This window comes from Molossus molossus, unplaced genomic scaffold, assembly GCF_014108415.1.
Source record: "Molossus molossus isolate mMolMol1 unplaced genomic scaffold, mMolMol1.p scaffold_m16_p_20, whole genome shotgun sequence".
In the NCBI taxonomy this organism is placed as follows: Eukaryota; Metazoa; Chordata; class Mammalia; order Chiroptera; family Molossidae; genus Molossus; species Molossus molossus.
The window spans coordinates 11,342,640-11,360,965 of record NW_023425356.1 but is presented as its reverse complement, the minus strand read 5'-3'; the positions used below and the strand labels follow the sequence as shown (position 1 = coordinate 11,360,965).

Sequence of the window (18,326 nt, the reverse complement as noted above, 5' to 3'; positions counted from 1 at the left end):
AACAGTATGTCGTCAGCTCCCAGCTCCCAGCTCCCAGCTCCTCCCTGCCCCGTGCTGCACGGCATCCAGCACCCAGTCCTGCGTGAATGAACGCGGAGCCTTCCCCACGCCTCTCACACCCCCTCCTCTGCTCTTTCTGTCTTCGTGCTGAGGGTGCCTGGCTCTGTGCTTCCTCTTGGCCCATCTCACTTCCTGAAACACCCCCCCAGAGGGTTGCTTATCTTGATGGAGTTTCATCAGCCCTCAGGGACAGGGAAGGCGGAGTCCTTGAGCGCATCTGGGGAACTAAGAGCAACAGCTCTTTCAGATTCAGCCCATGCAGAACTGTCCTCCAGGCTTTGGGGACCTGGGAATGTGTGGCCGGCAGCGGGGCTGGAAGTGATTACCCTGTGATGGGACCTACGGAGAGGAGGTCCTCGGAGCGAGCGCCCCACCAGAAACGAGAGGAATGAGCGAGCTGTGAGTTTTACACTGTGGCTGCTGCGCCTGGATTTCCAGCAAGAGCTGGACTCTGGCCCGCGGATCTTGTCTGTGCAGCGGGAGGCCCCGCTGGGAAACCGACATGGCAGACAGCAGCACGGTGCTGCAGTGGGCCTACATCATCACGGAGATTGCCATCGGGCTCTGCGCCATAGTGGGCAACGTGCTGGTCATCTGGGTGGTCAAGCTGAACCCCAGTCTGCAGACCACCACCTTCTATTTCATTGTTTCTCTAGCCCTGGCTGATATTGCTGTTGGGGTGCTGGTCATGCCTTTGGCCATTGTCATCAGCCTGGGCTTCACAGTCCACTTCTACAGTTGCCTTCTCATGACATGCTTGCTGCTGGTATTCACGCACGCCTCCATCATGTTCTTGCTGGCCATTGCTGTGGACCGATACCTGCGGGTCAAGCTCACGGTCAGGTAACCTGCTTGAAGGGGTTGGTGTGGGGCAGTGGTAGAGGTGCCCGGGACGTGGGGCTCTGACGTTTAGATCCAAGACTTTTTGAGTGAAAACAAATCCAAATTGGCCTCTGAGCTTGGTGTGTGAGGGGTTTAGCAGTGATGGGCTGAGACTCAGGAAGGAGAGAGGGATTTCTCTCCACTGGCCAAGGGAGTGTGTGCTCAGTCAGCCAGGGAGCTCGATGTGTCTTTAATTAGCAGAAAATGCTCTTGATTTCTAGAAATGATAGAAACCTACTAGGTAAGATAAGGAACAGATACAGATAAGAATAAGAGGAGACAGACTCATGCTTCTGTTCTTTGCAAATGTAGATTATTTTAAAGTTGTTTTAACTTTGCTTCCTCCTCCATGTTGAGGAGACCACAATAGTTCTCCATCGCACACAGTAGCGACACTCGTCTGACCGTGTAAACGGGACAGACCGCCAAGCGGAGAAACTCGATTCCCCACGCGTCCTCCTGTTTCTCCTCTCTTCTCGTAGGGAAAGAGCACGGTGAGGAAGCTATCGATGAGCTTTTGATACAAACAAGCCTGGGTTCAAAGCCCGGATCTAGAAATCTGGTCTTGGGCAACGTGACAGGACTTTCTGTGCTCCAGTTCCTCATCTCACCAGAGGGCTCAAATGCTCCGCATCCAGCCCGCCCTCTTTGCAATTTGAACTCACCATTTCCAGCCTGTAAAGAGCTTGACTTGTCTGATTCATTTTTCTCCCTTATGAAACGGAGACGATGGCATTGTCCTCATAAGAGTAAGTGAATTAACATGCAGAGCTCCTAGGGGAGAGCCTGGCACACAGTCTATGCCCAATAAATGGTAACTGTACCATTCATTTTTCACTAATATCATCCACAAAATGGAGATGATCATAAAAATATATTCAGCTTTTTTTGGTGAGATTTCATTCAGAGAACGTCTACGGAGTCATTTACAAAATCAGTGTCCTTCTTGCAGTCTGTGTAGAATGTTGTCAGGAAGGATGGAGTAAGGAGAAATGGTGACTATCACTGGATGAGCTTTTTATTGTCCTGGAAGCATTTCAACATGACCTTCCCAACTCCACGGATTCATTTAATTCAAACACCAAGTGTGGTGTCAGTGTAAGAACAGAAGCAGGGTATTCACAGGAAAATGGAGTGTGGGGGAGGCAGAGTATAAGTAAAGGACATCAGTACAAGCAAACAAGAAACACCTCAACAAACAACACAATGCCGGTAAATATGATTTGCGATCACTTCTCACCAGGTAGGCAACTCCAGGAGACTTAGATGACTGGCTCTTACCTCCCAGGAATTGAAGAATTCTTGGGTTGGAAATGGACTTGTGAGTGGGGTGTGCAAGCACCTGGGTCTAGGTAGCATATTCCTGGTAGATTATAGATCATACTTCTTTAGAAAGATTCCCCAGAGAAGTTTGTGGGTTTTTCTCTAATTATCATCTGCTCATCTTGTCTTCATATGTAGTTAGAATTTAGCCGAAATCATTATAGAATACCAACACTCTCCATCTCTCTCTCCTTTACCAGGTCCGCCTCCCCCCATCCTTTAGCAAATGCTTGAACTCACCCACTCTCTTCCATCCAAACAGGTATAGGAGGGTCACCACTCAAAGAAGAATATGGTGCGCCCTGGGCCTTTGCTGGTTGCTGTCATTCCTGGTGGGATTGACCCCCATGTTTGGATGGAACATGAAAATGTCCTCAGGGCCCCACAGAAATGAGACCTTCCTTTCTTGCAAATTCCTTTCCGTCATGAAGCTGGACTACATGGTGTACTTCAGCTTCTTCACTTGGATTTTCATCCCCCTGGTTGCCATGTGCGCCATCTATATTGATATCTTTTGTGTCATCCGGAACAAACTCAATCAGAACTTTTCAAGCTCCAAAGAGACAGGTTCATTTTATGGACGGGAGTTCAAGACAGCCAAGTCCCTGTTTCTAGTTCTTTTTCTGTTTACTCTGTCCTGGCTGCCTTTATCCATCATCAACTGTATCACCTACTTTAAAGGTGACGTGCCCCAAGTTGTGGTTAACCTGGCCATCCTGCTGTCCCACGCTAACTCCATGATGAACCCTGTCGTCTATGCTTTTAAAATAAAAAAGTTCAAGGAAACCTATTTCTTTATCTTCAGAACCTATATGACCTGCCAGCCCTCTGATTCCTTGGACCCAAATATTGAACAGATTTCTTAGTAGTTATCCATGAAAGACGACTGTCTGTCCCACTGACCTTCAGATGCAATATCAACATGCACTTCGGGTCCCATCCACCTGGGCCATGGTCTTTCACATCCTTGATTCCTCCCTCTGGTGTGGGGGGCATTTGGCCGGCTGTCTCCAATTGTACCTCTTCTACTACCCTCTTCCTCTGATTTGATTTTGTTTCTTGTCCTTCCTCCCTAATTCAATTTTCTGGATGCCTGACTTGAGGACAACGCTCTGTTGTTAATATTGCCTGTGCTCCTCCTTCCCAAACAGAAGTCATGGAATCTGAAGGATGCCTCATGACTTACTGACAAAAGGCCCCATTCAGGCTGATCATGTGTGCGATGGTGACTCAGTTCCACTCCACGGTGGGACTAAGCAGAGAACCTGCTCTTAGCAGATGCTTGGGAGACAGTGGAAACTGAAGGACTGAGCTGAGTTTAAGGGGGTACTTAACCTGCTGAATTCACCTGTAAATATATTGGAGTAAATAAAAGATGAGAGCCAACAACTGTGCAGTTCTTTGCTGAGGGTCAGGGTCACTTGGGGCTTGAAGATCCAGCTAGCTGTTCTCGGCATTCTGCCCGCCTGCTCCCTGGAGCCACATGGCATGTTCATCTGTGTGAATTCTGGGCCCCTCATCCCTTGTCCCAGGACACTCTGCTCCTTTTTCCTGGGCTGATCAGAGCATTTGTCAACTTCATGACCCATTTATTGATTGATTGAGAAGGAGTGATTCTCCCTCTAGAGCCGAGTCCTAGTATTTCCTCTGGTGTGTCACTGTAAGAGGAGAAGTGGGGGTGGGGCACAAAGAGACACTGCAGAGTTATTAGATGTTGAGTACTGTCTAGGCACTAAGCCCTTTGCATACATTGTCCTTTTAGGTCTTGACAATCTTTGAGGTAGTTACCACCAGTATTATCATCTCCATTTTGCAGACGAAAGAACTGAGGCACAGAGAGGTTAGGTAACCTGTCTATAGTCACACAGCAAGCAGAGAACCAGGATTTATTTTTTATTTTTTCTTCTTTATTGATTTTAGAGAGAGAAGAAGGGAAAAGGAGAGGGAGGTAGAAACATCGATGAGAGAGAACATCGATTGGCCGCCTCCTGCGTGCCCCCCACTGGGGATCAGGCCCACAACCTGGGCATGTGCCCTGACCAGCAATCAAACCAGCGACCTCTTGGTGGATGGGTTGATGCTCAACCACTGAGCCACACTGGCCAGGCAGGAGAACCAGGATTTAAACTCACCCCTGCCTTATGAGAGAAGCTCAGCTTCTCACCACCTACTCTCAGACATGAAGAGGGACTCGGAACTTCTCCAAAGTCCAAACTCTCAAGTTTCACCTAATGTACAAGCAGCAGGTACATGGGCATAAGCAATGATTTGTATACTCAGGGACTGCTGTTCTGTTCATTTTCTGTTTGTTTGCTTTGCCTTAGTTGTTATTATTGCTCCCTCATTAATCAGGTCACCAGACAGAAACAGAGTTTAAGTCACATCATTCAAGCATTGTGTGTGGCTTTGGAGATTCAAGGTGACATCTCTGGTTTGTTCTATGCAAATTTGCATCTGTGGACTCTCACCCCCAAGATAATAAATATATGAACTTGATGAGAGCAGCGAGATGGGGTTTTAATTAAACCATGTCAAAGAGGATAAGGGTACTGACATTTAAAAAAATTAATTCTTTGCCGGCCCTGAAAGTTGATCCTAACCCCAATCTCAGGCTGGAGCCTGATAACCATATTTGTCTGGTTAACATTTCAGGGAAGGGTCCTTGTTTCTCCACCTGTCCCCCCAGGAGGAATCCACACTACCGGGGAAGATGGAGTAAGCCCCCCCCCCCCTTCCTGGCGTCACTCACAACCGTATCCTGGAGGCAGGAGACTGAACACAGCCCCGCGGGTCCTGTTGGTCCCTGGGAGTGAGGCGGCTTTATTCCTGGCATTTTGGGGGATATTTTTTCCGTAAGAATTCAACCCATTCCTCAGTGTTTTTTCTTATTAAATCCTCCTTATTAAGTCCAAGGCTTTCCCCCTGGATTAATTTGCGTGTTTTGTTAAAACGCCCCTCCAGGACGAGGGCCCCAGCTTACCCTGGGCTGTCGGGGACCCTGGCACACTGTTCTGCCCGGGAACCACCTTTGCCCAGTTGGCAACTTGAGGGAAGCGCTGGTCTGTTCTCAGTCCTGTTGATCTTCACATGCGCTTCTGAACTTAGAGTCTCCGACTCTGTTGCTGTAGCAACCCTCAGCGCCTGCCCTCGTGGAAACGTGACTTAAAGTGATCATTTCTCTCAGAACAAAACTGCAGTCTGTCCGGGGTCACTTGATGTCATCACAGGAGCTGTAGCTCCTGAGTTTCAGAAAACATTGTTTTCATTTCTCCCTTTCTCTTCCTCCTCCTCTCTCTTCTCTCTTCCTTCTTGCTGATGGGGTTGATTTACTTCTTTTTTGGTCAAATGGACATCTCCTGAGCTAAGGTGTTCCATCAGCCCAGAAGAAGCCCTTAAGGTGAAAATGTCCTTTGCGGTGAATTCAAAAAAGACAAACCAAGAATCCTGGGTGAGGAGCCTGGGTAGAAGGGGCGAGTCCTGCCCTGGTTTCAGGTTCAGAGATAATGTCACTGGATCTCCCTGACTCTATCCCTGCTGGCTCCCTTCAGCCGAGCAGTAAAGGGTGGCTGTCGGGCTTTTGTTCTAAAGCAATAGCGTGAAAAGAACAGCCAGACAAAACCGAGGTTGCTTCCTCTTCCCCCATATGATTTCACTGGAACTAAGGTAGCTGTTGAGTAGCTGGGTTTATTGACCCAACGTTTTATCAAGTCAACTATGGAAATAAGCAAAGAACAAATGAGAAAACCAAAGGCTATTTATTCTGAGTTTCCTGTGGGAAGGGAATCAGGGAGTCAGCCGTCTTGGCAGAGGCTCGGGCGGGCAGGGGTGGGAAGCTCTGTGTTGGGAGAAAAGGAGGCCTCGGGGGGCTGCCTGGAGGCTGTTGCCCTGGGGATGCTGCAGGCAAGTGGGGGCTGCTTGGTCAGGGGAGCAATTTGACTTTTCTCTGGTTAGTCCCAAGTTGGAAGCAGGGACGACGTTTAGGGGAGCTGTCAGGTATTACCAAGTCCTGACCACCGGGGCTGACTGTTGTTGGGCGGCGGGGCTACTGCTGGGCAGGATGACCTGACTTCCTGCCAGTCTGACTTCACAGGCCGGCTTCCTGGGCCTCGTACTGTAGATAAGGGGCTGGTTTCCTGGGCTGCTGGGGGCCTGCTCGCTCGCTTCAGACGCCAGGCACCTCTGCCCCTGCAGCTTCGTGCCCCCGCAGCGAGGCCTCGTGTCCACTCGGACTCAGTGTCCTTACTCGTCATCCTCTCCGCCAGAGAGGGATTGGGCCCCTGAGAGGGGTGACAGACAAAGGCGTGGCCTCCGGGCCAGGCACAGCTGTGCACACGAGTGTGCCGGCGACGGTGTGCCCGTGCTCCTCTGAGCCACCGGGGCTTCCTGTCGGGGTGCACGTATCCGGATGGGAATCTCCATGCCTGCCCGGAGCTCTGCCAGGAAGCCCACTGTATGCGTTTACATCCACGAGTGCACCCTCGGTGAGCGCAGCCCGGGCACGGCGTGGGGCCTGGTTTCTCCAGCCGGGACGCAGCCATCGTAAGCTCAGAGGCGCCTGTTCCCTTACACAGGGCCGGGATTCCTGAGGTCCCCGGGTACACCTGGCCGTTCCGGGCGAAGGCTCATCTCCGTCCAGCCATGGGGTTCTTCATTCTGCTCTCCTTGACTCTCTGTTCAGGTAAGACAAGGGGAAGGAACATTACCAGCCTTCCCAGCTTCGAGCCTGGTCTTTCCTTCTCCTTCCTACTGGGGGCTCGAATGGCTGAGGAGAAAGAAAGGGAGAAGAAAGGGAGGGGAAATCGATCTCGTCCAAAACGGTCCTGTGCTTAGCTCCGATTGGAGGGCTGTGGGAATTTGGCATCCTCAGCTAAAATGAGGGCTCTACATTCTCTCTTTCAGTTTAAGTTCCCCTTCCCTTCCCCCTTCTCCCCTTAAAAATGTTTGTGCAGATATATGAGGACGAGACTTTCCCCTTTGGGCCCATTCTTGACACCAAAGATAAGACTCCGAGGACTGGGCTGGCCCTGGCTCTGCACCCTCCAGCCACCTGAGATTTGAGAGTAGCTGCGCGTCTCTCTGGGTCAGCACCCCACCTGCAAACAGAGCACCACACGATCGTCCTTGTGGGATTGAAATGAGAACAAAATATCAAGTGCTACCAAGGACATGAGCCTGCTGTATAGGCTGGTGCCACACCGTGAGCTGCGTGGGGGTGGCGTTTGAGTGGACCCAGCACAGCTGGAGGATGAGACACAGAGGGACTGCTGCCCCCTCTCTCCTCCCTGGCTGAACATTTCCCCAGCCACGGTCAAGCCGGACATGTGTGCACAACTTCCTCGCTACGCAATGCCCTGAGATCAGAGGTGCTCACGCCGGCCTCGTAGGGAGGAATGAGACGTTCTCGGTCCCCGAGGACAGAGCCTGACTGCACTGTTTTTAGCCCCTTACAGCCAACAGAAGCCCCAAACCTTTTCACTGTCTTTTTGAGGGTCCGAGAAGAAGTGGGGGTTCTGGGGGCAGAGGATCTACAAACAGGACGCCCCAGGTTCTCCAAGCCTCCCGCCAAGCAATGGCTAGAGCGTCCTCAGTTCTAGCAGAGGGGGATCCATGTTTGACCCACCCTGAGGCCAGGGGAGAAGACTTCGTCAGGCCTGCTGTGTTCATTTGCTAAGGCTGCTGTTACAAGCACCACAGGCTGGGCGGCTTAGGCAACAGAGATTTATTTCCATGTGGTTAAGGAGGCCAGAAGTTCAAGATCAAGGCATGGGCAGGTTTGGCGTCTCCCAAGGCCGCTCTCCTTGGTTTGCAGAGGGCTGTCTTCTCACTGTGTCCTCACATGGTCATTCCTTCTGTCGTGTGTCTTCATCTTTCTTGTAAGGACAACAGTCATGTTGGACTAGGGCCCATTCTAACTCCATTTCAACTTAATTACCTTTTTACAGGCCCTGTCTCCAAATAGAGTCATTTTCTGAGGTGCTGGGGGTAGCATTTCAATGTATGAGTTTTAGGGGGCACTGCTCAGCCCATAACAGTTGCCAGCTCCAAACAGGCAAAAATCAGCCTCCAGTGCTTTAATTACGTTCCTCCAGGAGGGCAGGAGCTGCAGTGTGTTTAAAAGAACAACGGTGTTTTTGTGCACGCGTGTGTATATACATGGTTTTTGTTTTTTATTGAATTTATGGGGGTGACTTTGGTTAATAAAACATAGATTTCAGGTGTACAGTTCTATACTCCATCATCCGTGTATTGTGTTGTGTGTTTGTCACACCAAGCCAAGCCTCCTTCCACAGTCATTTATCCCCTTTGCCCTCTCCTACCTCCCTGTGCATGTATCCTTTGGCAGAAGCCATGGTCATGGACAAAAAGGTCAAAGAGAGCTTTGTGCTGGACACAGCATCTGCTGTCTGCAGCTACGACGCCCACTACAAGGACCACCCCAAGTACTGGTGCCGAGGCTACTACCGGGACTACTGCAGCATCATTGCCTTCACGCCTAACAGCACCGGCCGCGTGGGCCTGAGGGACACAGGAAACGAGCTCATTGTCACGGTGTCCTGTCTGAGCAAGGAGGACACGGGCTGGTACTGGTGTGGCATCCAGCGGGACTTTGCCCGGGATGACATGGACTTCACTGAGCTAGTTGTGACTGAGTACACAGGAGCCCACACCACTGCCTTTTGGTCTGTGAAGGGTAAGGGGCATGCTGGGGGTCTCCTTAGGGGTACCACAGTGATGGCTCAGCAAGCAGAATATGGGCTGGATTTCAGCCCCCACTTTCCCTTGGCCTTCACCCCCATGCAGGGTACAGTCATACCCTGGTGCCTCTGCTTCACCCAGACCTCACTGTCCAGAAAGCGAGGGAATGAGACAGAGGCGTGGAAGCACAGGGGGGCACGGGCCCGGGACGGGCCTGGCTTGACTCCCAGCAAGTCCTTTCTGATGCAGACCCGTCGGGGAACGTGAACAGAAGCTGCAGGACTTCCACACTGGTGCACAAGGCCGATCACTCCAGGTGAGCAGTGCCCTGCAGAACGAGCCACTCGGTGGGGCTGAGGGCGGAACGGCCCAGCGTGGCCATGGGCTCCTACCTGCCACTTCTGGCTGCGTGGTGTTTCTTCAGCTCAGTGAGGTCTCCTCGAGGTGACCGTCTGGTTTCTTTCAAAGGATGTGGTTTAGGGCTCAGTCGCAAGCAGCAAAGATGCCCTGTCGTCGTTTCATTGAAAAGGAGAGCTGGGCCCTGGCCGGTTTGGCTCAGCAGTGAGAACATCAGCCTGAGGACCCAAGAGTTGTGGGTTTGATTCTGGTCAAGGGCATGTACCTCAGTGTGGCTCAATCCCCAGCCCTGGTCCTGGTCGGGGTCGTGCGGGAGGTGCCCGGTCAATGTGTCTCTTTCACATCGATGTTTCTCTCTCTCCCACCCCCCGACTCTATCTGAAAACCAATGGGAAAATATCCTTGGGTGAGGATTTTAAAAAAAAGAAGCCCTGGCCAGTTTGGCTCAGCGGTTATAGTGTCAGACCAATGAGTCTCGGGTTTGATTCCGGTCAAGGGCATGTACCTCGGTCCCTGGCCCTGGTCGGGGTTGTACGGGAGGCAACCACTCGATGTGTCCCTTTCACGTAGATGTTTCGCTCTCTCTCTCCCTCTTCCACTCTATCTGAACAAAAATGGAAAATGTCCTTGGGTGAGAATAAAAAAAAAAGGAGAGTGCATCACAAGGAGAGAGCAGTGTCTCCTAAATAAAGGCAGGGGCAGGGTTGCAGCCGCCCTGACTCAGTAGGACTCCGTCTCTGCCTCCCATCTGCTACCCCTGTGTGTGCTTGTTTTGCCCCTCAGTCCTGCCCTTTTATGCTTCATTTTTTCCCTGGAAGAAGAGAGATACCCATGTCTCGTCTAAGTTCATGTCTCCCCTTTAAAGGCCTCGCGAGCCCGGCCGGTGTGGCTCAGTGGTTGAGCGTTGACCCATGCACCAAGAGGTCCCTGGTTCGATTCCTGGTCAGGGCACATGCCCAGGTTGTGGGCCTGATCCCCAGTGGGGGACATGCAGGAGGTGGCCAATCGATGTTCTCTCTCATCAATGTTTCTATCTCTCTCTCCCTCTCCCTTCTTCTCTCTCTAATATCAATAAAGAAAAAGAAAAAATAAAAACCTCCCCAGTCTGAGACTGGATTCTTCTCCTCTTGGTCCCAGGTTAGTTTCTGAGGAAGAGGCTCAGCCCAGCGCAGTGGGACCCAGGACCCACCCTGGGTCCAATCAAGTGTGGCCTGGAGGGCGGTAGCCACTGAAGGCGTGCACTTGTCTGGAGCTGCTGGCACTGGGGGGGAGGGGGCAGGAATGATCTCAGACCAGGGATCCTAAGTGACAGGCAGAAGCTGTCTGTGCTTCCTTCCAGGATGTCCATTCTCATCACCTGCATACTGATCACAGGACTGGGCATCATCTCCATCATGACCCATTTGTTCAATAGGAGGAGGAGTCAAAGAAACAGAAGAGGTAAGTAGTGGTTGGAGTGGGGCGTATAGGGAAAGTGAAAGGGATCAAGGGGAACTTTCACATGAGTGACTGTGACCCTCCTCTTGTTGCCTGGACCCCTGGAAGGCAGTGCAGTCAGCCAGTAGCCTGGGGAGGTTCTGCTTCCCGGTAACAAGGGCACCATGAGAGGTGACAGAGAGAGCCCTGCACCCTCGTATGTGGAGGTGTGTGCGGACCAGGGAGGAGGGAGGTCCTGAGACAACCACACCTCAGGTCCCATGTCTGGGGCCACCTGCCCGCCCAGCACACGACCTTTGGTCGACAGCCTTACTCCTTGATTGAAACACTTTGTTCCCCTGGGTGGACTAGAAGCCAAGCCTCCTGTCAAAGGAGCTTCTGGGGCCCCAGGGTGAGCAGGCAGAGAGAGGTCACCTTGAGAAGGGTCGGAAGTGGAAGAGGACAGGCCCAAGGGCCTCAGCCCTAGCCTTGGGCCATGCGAGTGACCTTTACGCTTTGTGTCTTCTGCCTTCGGACAATTATAGGTAAAGGCCTAACCAGAAGCCAGAAAACCAGGCACGCTGCTTCTGCGCTCGCCACGCCTCTGGTAGGTTCCCTCCTTGGTTCTTCTGTCCTGAGCTCTGGCCCCCACGACTCCTGACCTTTAGGGCTCCCGGTTCCTAAGCGGAGAACAGGGACTTCATTCAGGATGGCCGGTGCAGATGTTTCCTTTCAGGCAGCATTTGAGAGACCCACCGGGGGCCTGCTAGCCTCTCAGGACACAGGGTAGAAAGAGCACCAGGCACCAATACCACTGTTTGGCCAACAGGTTTAAAATTTTTTAAATGCTCAGAAGCCCCAGAAATACCTTGAGCAAGGGAGAGACTGTAGGTATAATTACAAAACAGACTCCAACCTCCTCTGGCTATGAAAATGTAGAAAAACAACATTTCAGAGAATGAGAGAAAACAAACCGGAAGACACCTGTTAATGAAACACAAAGGTCTATAATCAGAAGAATCTGAAAGTTCAAGCTGAGGCTGACAGGTCTCATGTTTCCCCTGTGGTAATTTAGCCCCATGGCCAGAGCAGGAGCCCCTAAGAAACAAGAGTGTGGTCCCCCCCCCCCCCGGCACTCCTGGCCTTTTGTTCTCTGAGAGCTTGGGGAACCGTGTCATGGGGGACAGAGACAAAGCAATATCTTTCTCAATTTCGCCTAAACCCTCCCTTTAGAACACAATTATAGACTAGGTTTTTGCAAACTTTTTACTTCTCTGGGCCTGTTTTCCTCTCCATTACTTGAAGACCCTATTCTCATACTCCCAGGATTTTTCTTTCATACATTCGATTCATTCATTCAATAAACAAGTACCGTGCCAAATGGTGGGGATACAAAGATGAGCAAAAGAAATAGCATGTGTCTTCATGGAGCTTATACCACAGAGTCGGAGGGAGACAAACTATCACACACATGCACAATGTAACATTGTCAACTGAGTAAGCCCAGAAAGTTGAGGCAATGGAACCCAACCCTATTCCTTTTAGCAAGGAGTAGCAAAACCCGTTTTAGCCATGGCCTGCTTCCTCGCACTCAGGCAATGCGCATGGCAGCCCGAATCAAGGTCCCCCCTGGCTTTGACCACCTTGGGTTCTAAAAGAGTCGGCAGCATTCATATCGCCGAAGCTGCGTGACAGGTGAATTGCAGCCCCATGTACTAACCTTTCCTATCCAAGTCATGATCATCTGATTTTGGTCCTGAAAACAAACTTTGTTGTTTAGTCCTCATGAGAGCTGGCAACTTTGGCTGAAAAAACACTCTGCCAGGGTAGACAATAAATCTCAATTTCATTTCTCCTTTCTGTTTCCAACAAAGTAAACAATTCTTTGACGCCCCTCTCGTGTGTCCTGACTCCAAAGGAAATGGCTCAAACCGGACAGATGTGACTGAAGATTTCTTTTACTTAGTTCATAAGCCAAGTGATACTCCAATAGAATCAGCATGACAACTGGCCCACACCTGCAGCTAGGTAAGAACAGGGGTAGCCGGAGGAGCTACACCAGGCCACGCCTGAGCAAGGCTAGTCGGAGCACACCTCTAGATCTTAGTTCTCATGCACTGGGCCGGCAGGAAGTGACGAGGAGGGCAGAATCTTGGTCAGGGGGCCCAGGAGATCACTTGTATTTTATTTGTGAGCCAATAAATTTCTAACTAGTGTTGAATGAACTCCAAAGTATGACTAACTTCTCCTGGGATATCACTGGGAAAATATTTCTGGAAAAGTTTTTTTTTTTTTTTTAAAGTATAATATTCCAATTGATTCCTGAATTGGTATCATGTGCTGTCCTACCCAAAGAAAGGGAGGGAGAGGGGCTAGGTCCATGGTTCTCAGATTCTCTTGGTAAAAAGACTGTTCTGCATGGAAAACCGCCACCAGACTGAATGAATGCTGCTTTTGGTCAATGAGAAACCAGAGTGAAAAAACGTAAATGAAACATTCATTCAAATCAGGGAACACAAATCAAGTCTGAGGCATCGACTGCTGTGGCTACAAGTGAGGCTATATTGTTATTAATGCCCTAATTACCAAAGCTCTTAGCTCCCACCTGCATGTCAGCACCCATCTGCGTGTCTGCACCCTCTCTCCCCATGTAGTGTCTCTCCTGCTATTTCAGGGAGTTCCCAGGGTCTCCCCATATTGCCTCTGCTGCTCTCATAAAAACCCTGCTTTTCTAGTCTCCTCCAGTCTCAGTGCTCAGGATGCTCAAGCGGACCTTTGGTCTGGCAGGGCTGGGACAGGGAGATGGGCTCCGTTCTGCACACGCCCTGCATGTTTAGGTCCAGGCTCTCACAAAGACTTCCATGAACACAGTTCCTTCAGCATCTACCCTAAAGAACCCCCTCTCCTTAGGTAGGGAACTCAAAGCTAGTTAACAGACTGACAGGAAGGGGAGGGAGTGTGGACATCATCCCGTTCCTGCATCTGCGTTTCCATGCAGCGTTCCCTTCCTCCCAGAATCTCAGATCAAACATCAGAAGTGCTGTCTTCTCCCTCAGCTGCAAAACAACCCCCACCCCCCCCCCCATGGCCATATACTGAACTCACACAGAGGAGCCACTAGCCAACGACTCTGCAAATAGCAATCCAGCTCAGTTAGGCCCTCCTGGGACACTGGCCAGAGAGCAGACCACCACCGTTGATGACAGACGAAGCCATCTCTAGATGTTTTGGAAGATTTACACTCACCTCTCTGGAAAACTGTTTCCCTGAGGACTCTACAGGTTTGTTCTGCTTCTGTGATCCCGGGTTTAAGAGCCTGTTTCTTCCCTTACCTACAGAGAATTTTTCGATCTACAGATCATTATTTACTCATTTCATTCTCCAGCAAGGCTATTGCCCCTGACTTTGCACGAGAGAGACCAAAAACAAGACTTGGTAAGCAGGGCTATGCTGTGAAAGACGGGAAGCTTCAGGCAAGCGGAGGGAAGAGCGATTCACGTGCGGTTTCCGTACGAGCGAGCGGACGGCCACAGGGCATGCCCACCCCTCAGGCTGTTGCTGAGCACCTGGCTCTAGCTGAAGAGCTGATGTGGGTGGGTGGGTAGAGCTGTCTGTCCGCCCAGAGTCTGGGAACAGTTGAAGTGAGTGAGGCCTCCTTGCTGGGAAGAGATTCGCGGGCTCTGCTGCCCTCGTGGGGCTGGCTGCTGGGCTGCGTCCTCTCCGCAGGACAGTTTCCCTAACCGCCTGCTCCCCGGAGGGGCCATGCCCTTAGCAAACCCCCACGCCACGGTCTCCTCGGTCTTCTCAGAGGACAACTGTCAGGAGCAGCTGCTCTATCTCAGAAAGAACAAGCTCCCTTGCCCGTGCCACCGGACTTGACCTGTCTGGTTTCTCTGCCCTCGGTGCTCCGGCTGCAGGCTGGGGGAGGCCAGCAATCGGAAGTCAGAGATCTGATGTAATTTGGTTCTGCCACTCACTAGCTAGAGACCTTGGGGAAACTATTTCAGCTCTCTGAAGTTTAATTTCCTTACCTTGATTTTTAAAAGATTATTTAATGTATTTTTAAAAAGAGTTTTGTGGAAGATGCTTCCTGCCCCCCTCTCCTACTTCCTTCCCTGTGGACTGAGCCCCATTAGAGGGACACGCCTCAGTACACCCTGTGGGAGGTGGAGGAACCTGTGTGATGGGTGAGGCTGCGGTAGGAACTGGGCATACCTATTCTGCCCTTCCTCTTTCTTTTCTAATCTTTTGGGTGCAGCTTACAAAGAGCACGTGACCCGTTCTGAAATGCACGGGATGGCTGAGTGCTGGTTTGGTTGTGGGGGAGGGTACCTTCCTTGCTGCAGCTCTATCCACACGGGGCTCGCTGCTCTGAAGCCCACGTCTGCGGCTCCAGGATACACGTCTTCCCCAGTGCGGACTCTGTCTGTCTGTTGAGTCTCCTTTCTTATTGCTCAGTTGGTTCAGAATTCAGGTGGGGACAGGGGGCACTAGGTAGCAGGCCCCCTGAAGATGCTCAACAGGTAAAGGAAGAACATTAACAGTTACAAAAGGCTTTGAAGGGAAGGAGATTCCTTCCATTCCGCCCCTCAGTCCCTCAGTGATCCAGTGATTAGGGGCGATCACTAAGACCAGTTAACAGTTTCCTCCCAGAGACACACCACAGGGATTTCTACAGGAATACAGAACATGTTCAACAGCGTGTCTTTTCATTGAACAGCATCACTTGGAGAGCTTGTTTTCCTTATAACCTAAGAAAACAGCTGCTCCTTTTTTCCCCTTTTATCCTCATCTGAGGACATTTTTGCATTTATCTTGAGATAGAGCGGGAGGGAGAGAGGGAGGAAGAGAGAGAGAAACATCGACGTGAGAGAGACACATTGAGTGGTTGCCACCCACACGACCCCAACCGGGGCCGGGGACAAACTGCAACCGAGGTGCGTGCCCTTAGGGGGAACCGAGCCCAGGACTCTGTGGTCCGCAGGGCAGGCCGACGCTCCAACCGCTGAGTCAAACCGGCCAGGGCTGACTCCTCCTTTTTAATGGCTACGTCATACTCCATCTGCCAGGCCCTTCCAACAGACACCGAGGGTCTCCTCGGCCTTGCCCCGTTTCAGAGAGCTGGCACAGGGGGCAGAGGTGCGGACACTGGCGCCAGCCCACCTGCGCCAGTCCCTGTGCCACTGCGGCCCACAGTGTGAACTCTCTGCCTCCCCTTCAGGATCGAAACGACGAGAACAACTGTAACCTCGTTTGGTGAGGATTTCACGAATACATGCCAAGCACTTGAAATATTGCTGAGAGTGTAACAAGCCTCATTAAGTTTTAGCCAATTTGATGCCTACTGTAATTATAATGACACAGGTGTCGGGAAGGGAGAAGTTTTCCTCTTCAACAGGAGACAGATTGATGGAGAAAATCAAATATCATTTTGTGCACATAGCAACCCCATATGCATGAGAGAGTCAGAGACCCCACATGAGAGGTGCAGAGACAGAAAGGGGATGTGAGGTAAAGGACATTTTAAGCTAAGGAATGAGGTAGGGTGCCTTAGGGCTTCAGAGGGGACGAGGGTTATTCACAGGACGATAGGAAGAGCAGATATTCAGTAATGTTTGCTCTGACATACAAATAGGTCATAAAAAGTTATTTCTGGTGATAACTTTTATTATTATTAAATTAGGGAATTAAATTCCCTACTTTAAATTCTTTAAAAAAAATTTTTTTTCTTTATTGATTCTAGAGAGAGAGGAAGAGAAAGGGAGAGAGAGGTAGAAACATCGATGAGCGAGAACATCGATTGACCACGGGAATTGAACCGGCCACCTTTTGGTGTATGGGTTAATGCCTAACCACTGAGCCACACTGGCCGGGCTAATTTACATTCTTTAAGGGAGAGGTAAAAGTTTTTTGTGACCCTGCAGCATCTCAATTGCCTTCAGCTTAAAATAATTCACATATCATAGTGGCACAACTTGGGGACCCGGTTCTGAACCCCTTCATAAGTGGTTTTCCACATGTTTAAGAACAATAAATTCTTAGAAATAGAATGTAGACCATTGCCAAACTGCCTCCCAACTTACTCTCCCACCAGTAACATGAATGTATCTTGGATCCCCACAATCTTGCCCAGCTTGTGAGAAAACACCGTGAGTTTTGCTAATCTTATTGAAGGGAAGTATCTAATTGTAGTTCTCATCACTGTTTCTCTTATGATGAAATTAGTTGAGTATCTCTTCACATGTGTAAAAGCCATTTATATTTCCTTTTCCGTGAATCGCCCAGCCTTATCCTTTGTCCTTTTCTTTCTATGGACTGTTCTAGTGAGTTGTGGAGGAATTCTTGATATACTAAGAAAATCAGCCCTTTGTCTAGGAGATGCTTTGCAAGTATTTCCCCAGCTTGTCCTTTGTGTTTAAATGGTGTTTCCTAAGTCGAGTTCATCTTTTCTGGTTTCTGGCCTTTGTGTCATACATTCAAAGGCATGCTCCATTCTGAGATTATTTTTTAAATTCATATTTTTTCTAGTACTTTAATGACTTTTACAGTTAAATTTTTGACATATCTGGAATTTATTTTGATATAAGGAGTGATAAATGGATCCAATTATATTTCCATCTATATGACTACCAACTTGTCTCAATACCATTTGTTCAAAAAATGATTCCTGCTCCCCCACCCCCCACCCCATGATTTGATGTCATCTTCATCATACTCTGAATTTCCTTATGTGTTTTGGTCTATTTCTGGTCTTTTTTATTCTGTCCTATTTATTTGTTTATTCATGTACTATTTACATATCATTTTAATTAGTCTTAATATGCTTAATAAAACAGTACTTTTGGTTAACTGTTAGGGCTAGGCTTCCTATATTAATTTTACCTATTTACTTATTTTTATGAATTTTCCTAAATTTTCTTTTTTGGTTATTATTAACATAGGAATTTTAGAGTAATCTTGCTGAGTAAAAAAGTAATCTTATTGGTATTTTTTTTTTTATCCTCACCCGAGGACATTTTCCCATTTTTTGTTCCAATAGAGTGGGAGGGAGAGAGAAGGAGAGAGAGAGAAACATCGATGTGAAAGGGACACATCGAGTGGCTGCCACCTGCACGACCAGCCAGGGCCAGGGACAAACTGCAACCGAGGTACATGCCCTTAGCGGGAACTGAACCTGGGTCTCTCCGGACCGCAGGCCGACGCTCTAACCGCTGAACCAAACTGGCCAGGGCTCTTATTGGTATTTTTACAAGGATTGTCTATGGAAGGATTAGGGGGATATTATAGTTAATCTTCAGTTCCCATATAGTGTTGTTAAGCATATCTCATGCTATCGTAAGGAGATGAACATCCACATTTGAGTGGTGCTTTACACCGGAAGGACCTTGTATCTGTGTGGAACTCTGGGATATACAGAGGGCTCATGTGTATTATATCTCATTTATTCTCACACTGAGAGGTTTTTTTCAGTTCTGTCTTTAAGATGAAGGGATTGAAGCTTTAAAAGTGTAATGAACTTGCCCAGATGAATGTAGCAGGTTAGTGGTAGCGGATGAGACCCGTGCCCAGATCAATCCTGAACTTGAGTACCA

General features: G+C 49.7%; 1 protein-coding gene across 4 annotated transcripts; it reads left to right on the top strand.

Annotated features, from left to right (window-relative positions):
• Positions 1-253: 253 nt before the first annotated feature.
• On the top strand, positions 254-13,239 carry ADORA3 (adenosine A3 receptor). 4 transcript variants are annotated; one of them, XM_036273087.1, is made up of 7 exons: positions 254-903; positions 6,837-6,943; positions 8,609-8,956; positions 9,211-9,277; positions 10,658-10,758; positions 11,280-11,341; positions 12,609-13,239. In XM_036273087.1, the coding sequence occupies exons 1-7, from the start codon at positions 563-565 to the stop codon at positions 12,609-12,611; spliced, it is 1,029 nt and encodes a 342-aa protein (XP_036128980.1). In that variant the 5' UTR covers positions 254-562; the 3' UTR covers positions 12,612-13,239. The 4 variants fall into 4 exon arrangements, with proteins under 4 accessions (XP_036128980.1, XP_036128979.1, XP_036128981.1 ...); XM_036273086.1 differs by lacking the exon at positions 12,609-13,239 and having other exon boundaries at positions 11,280-11,612; XM_036273088.1 differs by lacking the exons at positions 6,837-6,943; positions 8,609-8,956; positions 9,211-9,277; ... (1 more) ...; positions 11,280-11,341; positions 12,609-13,239 and adding an exon at positions 2,528-3,945.
• The last annotated feature ends 5,087 nt before the right edge of the window (positions 13,240-18,326 follow it).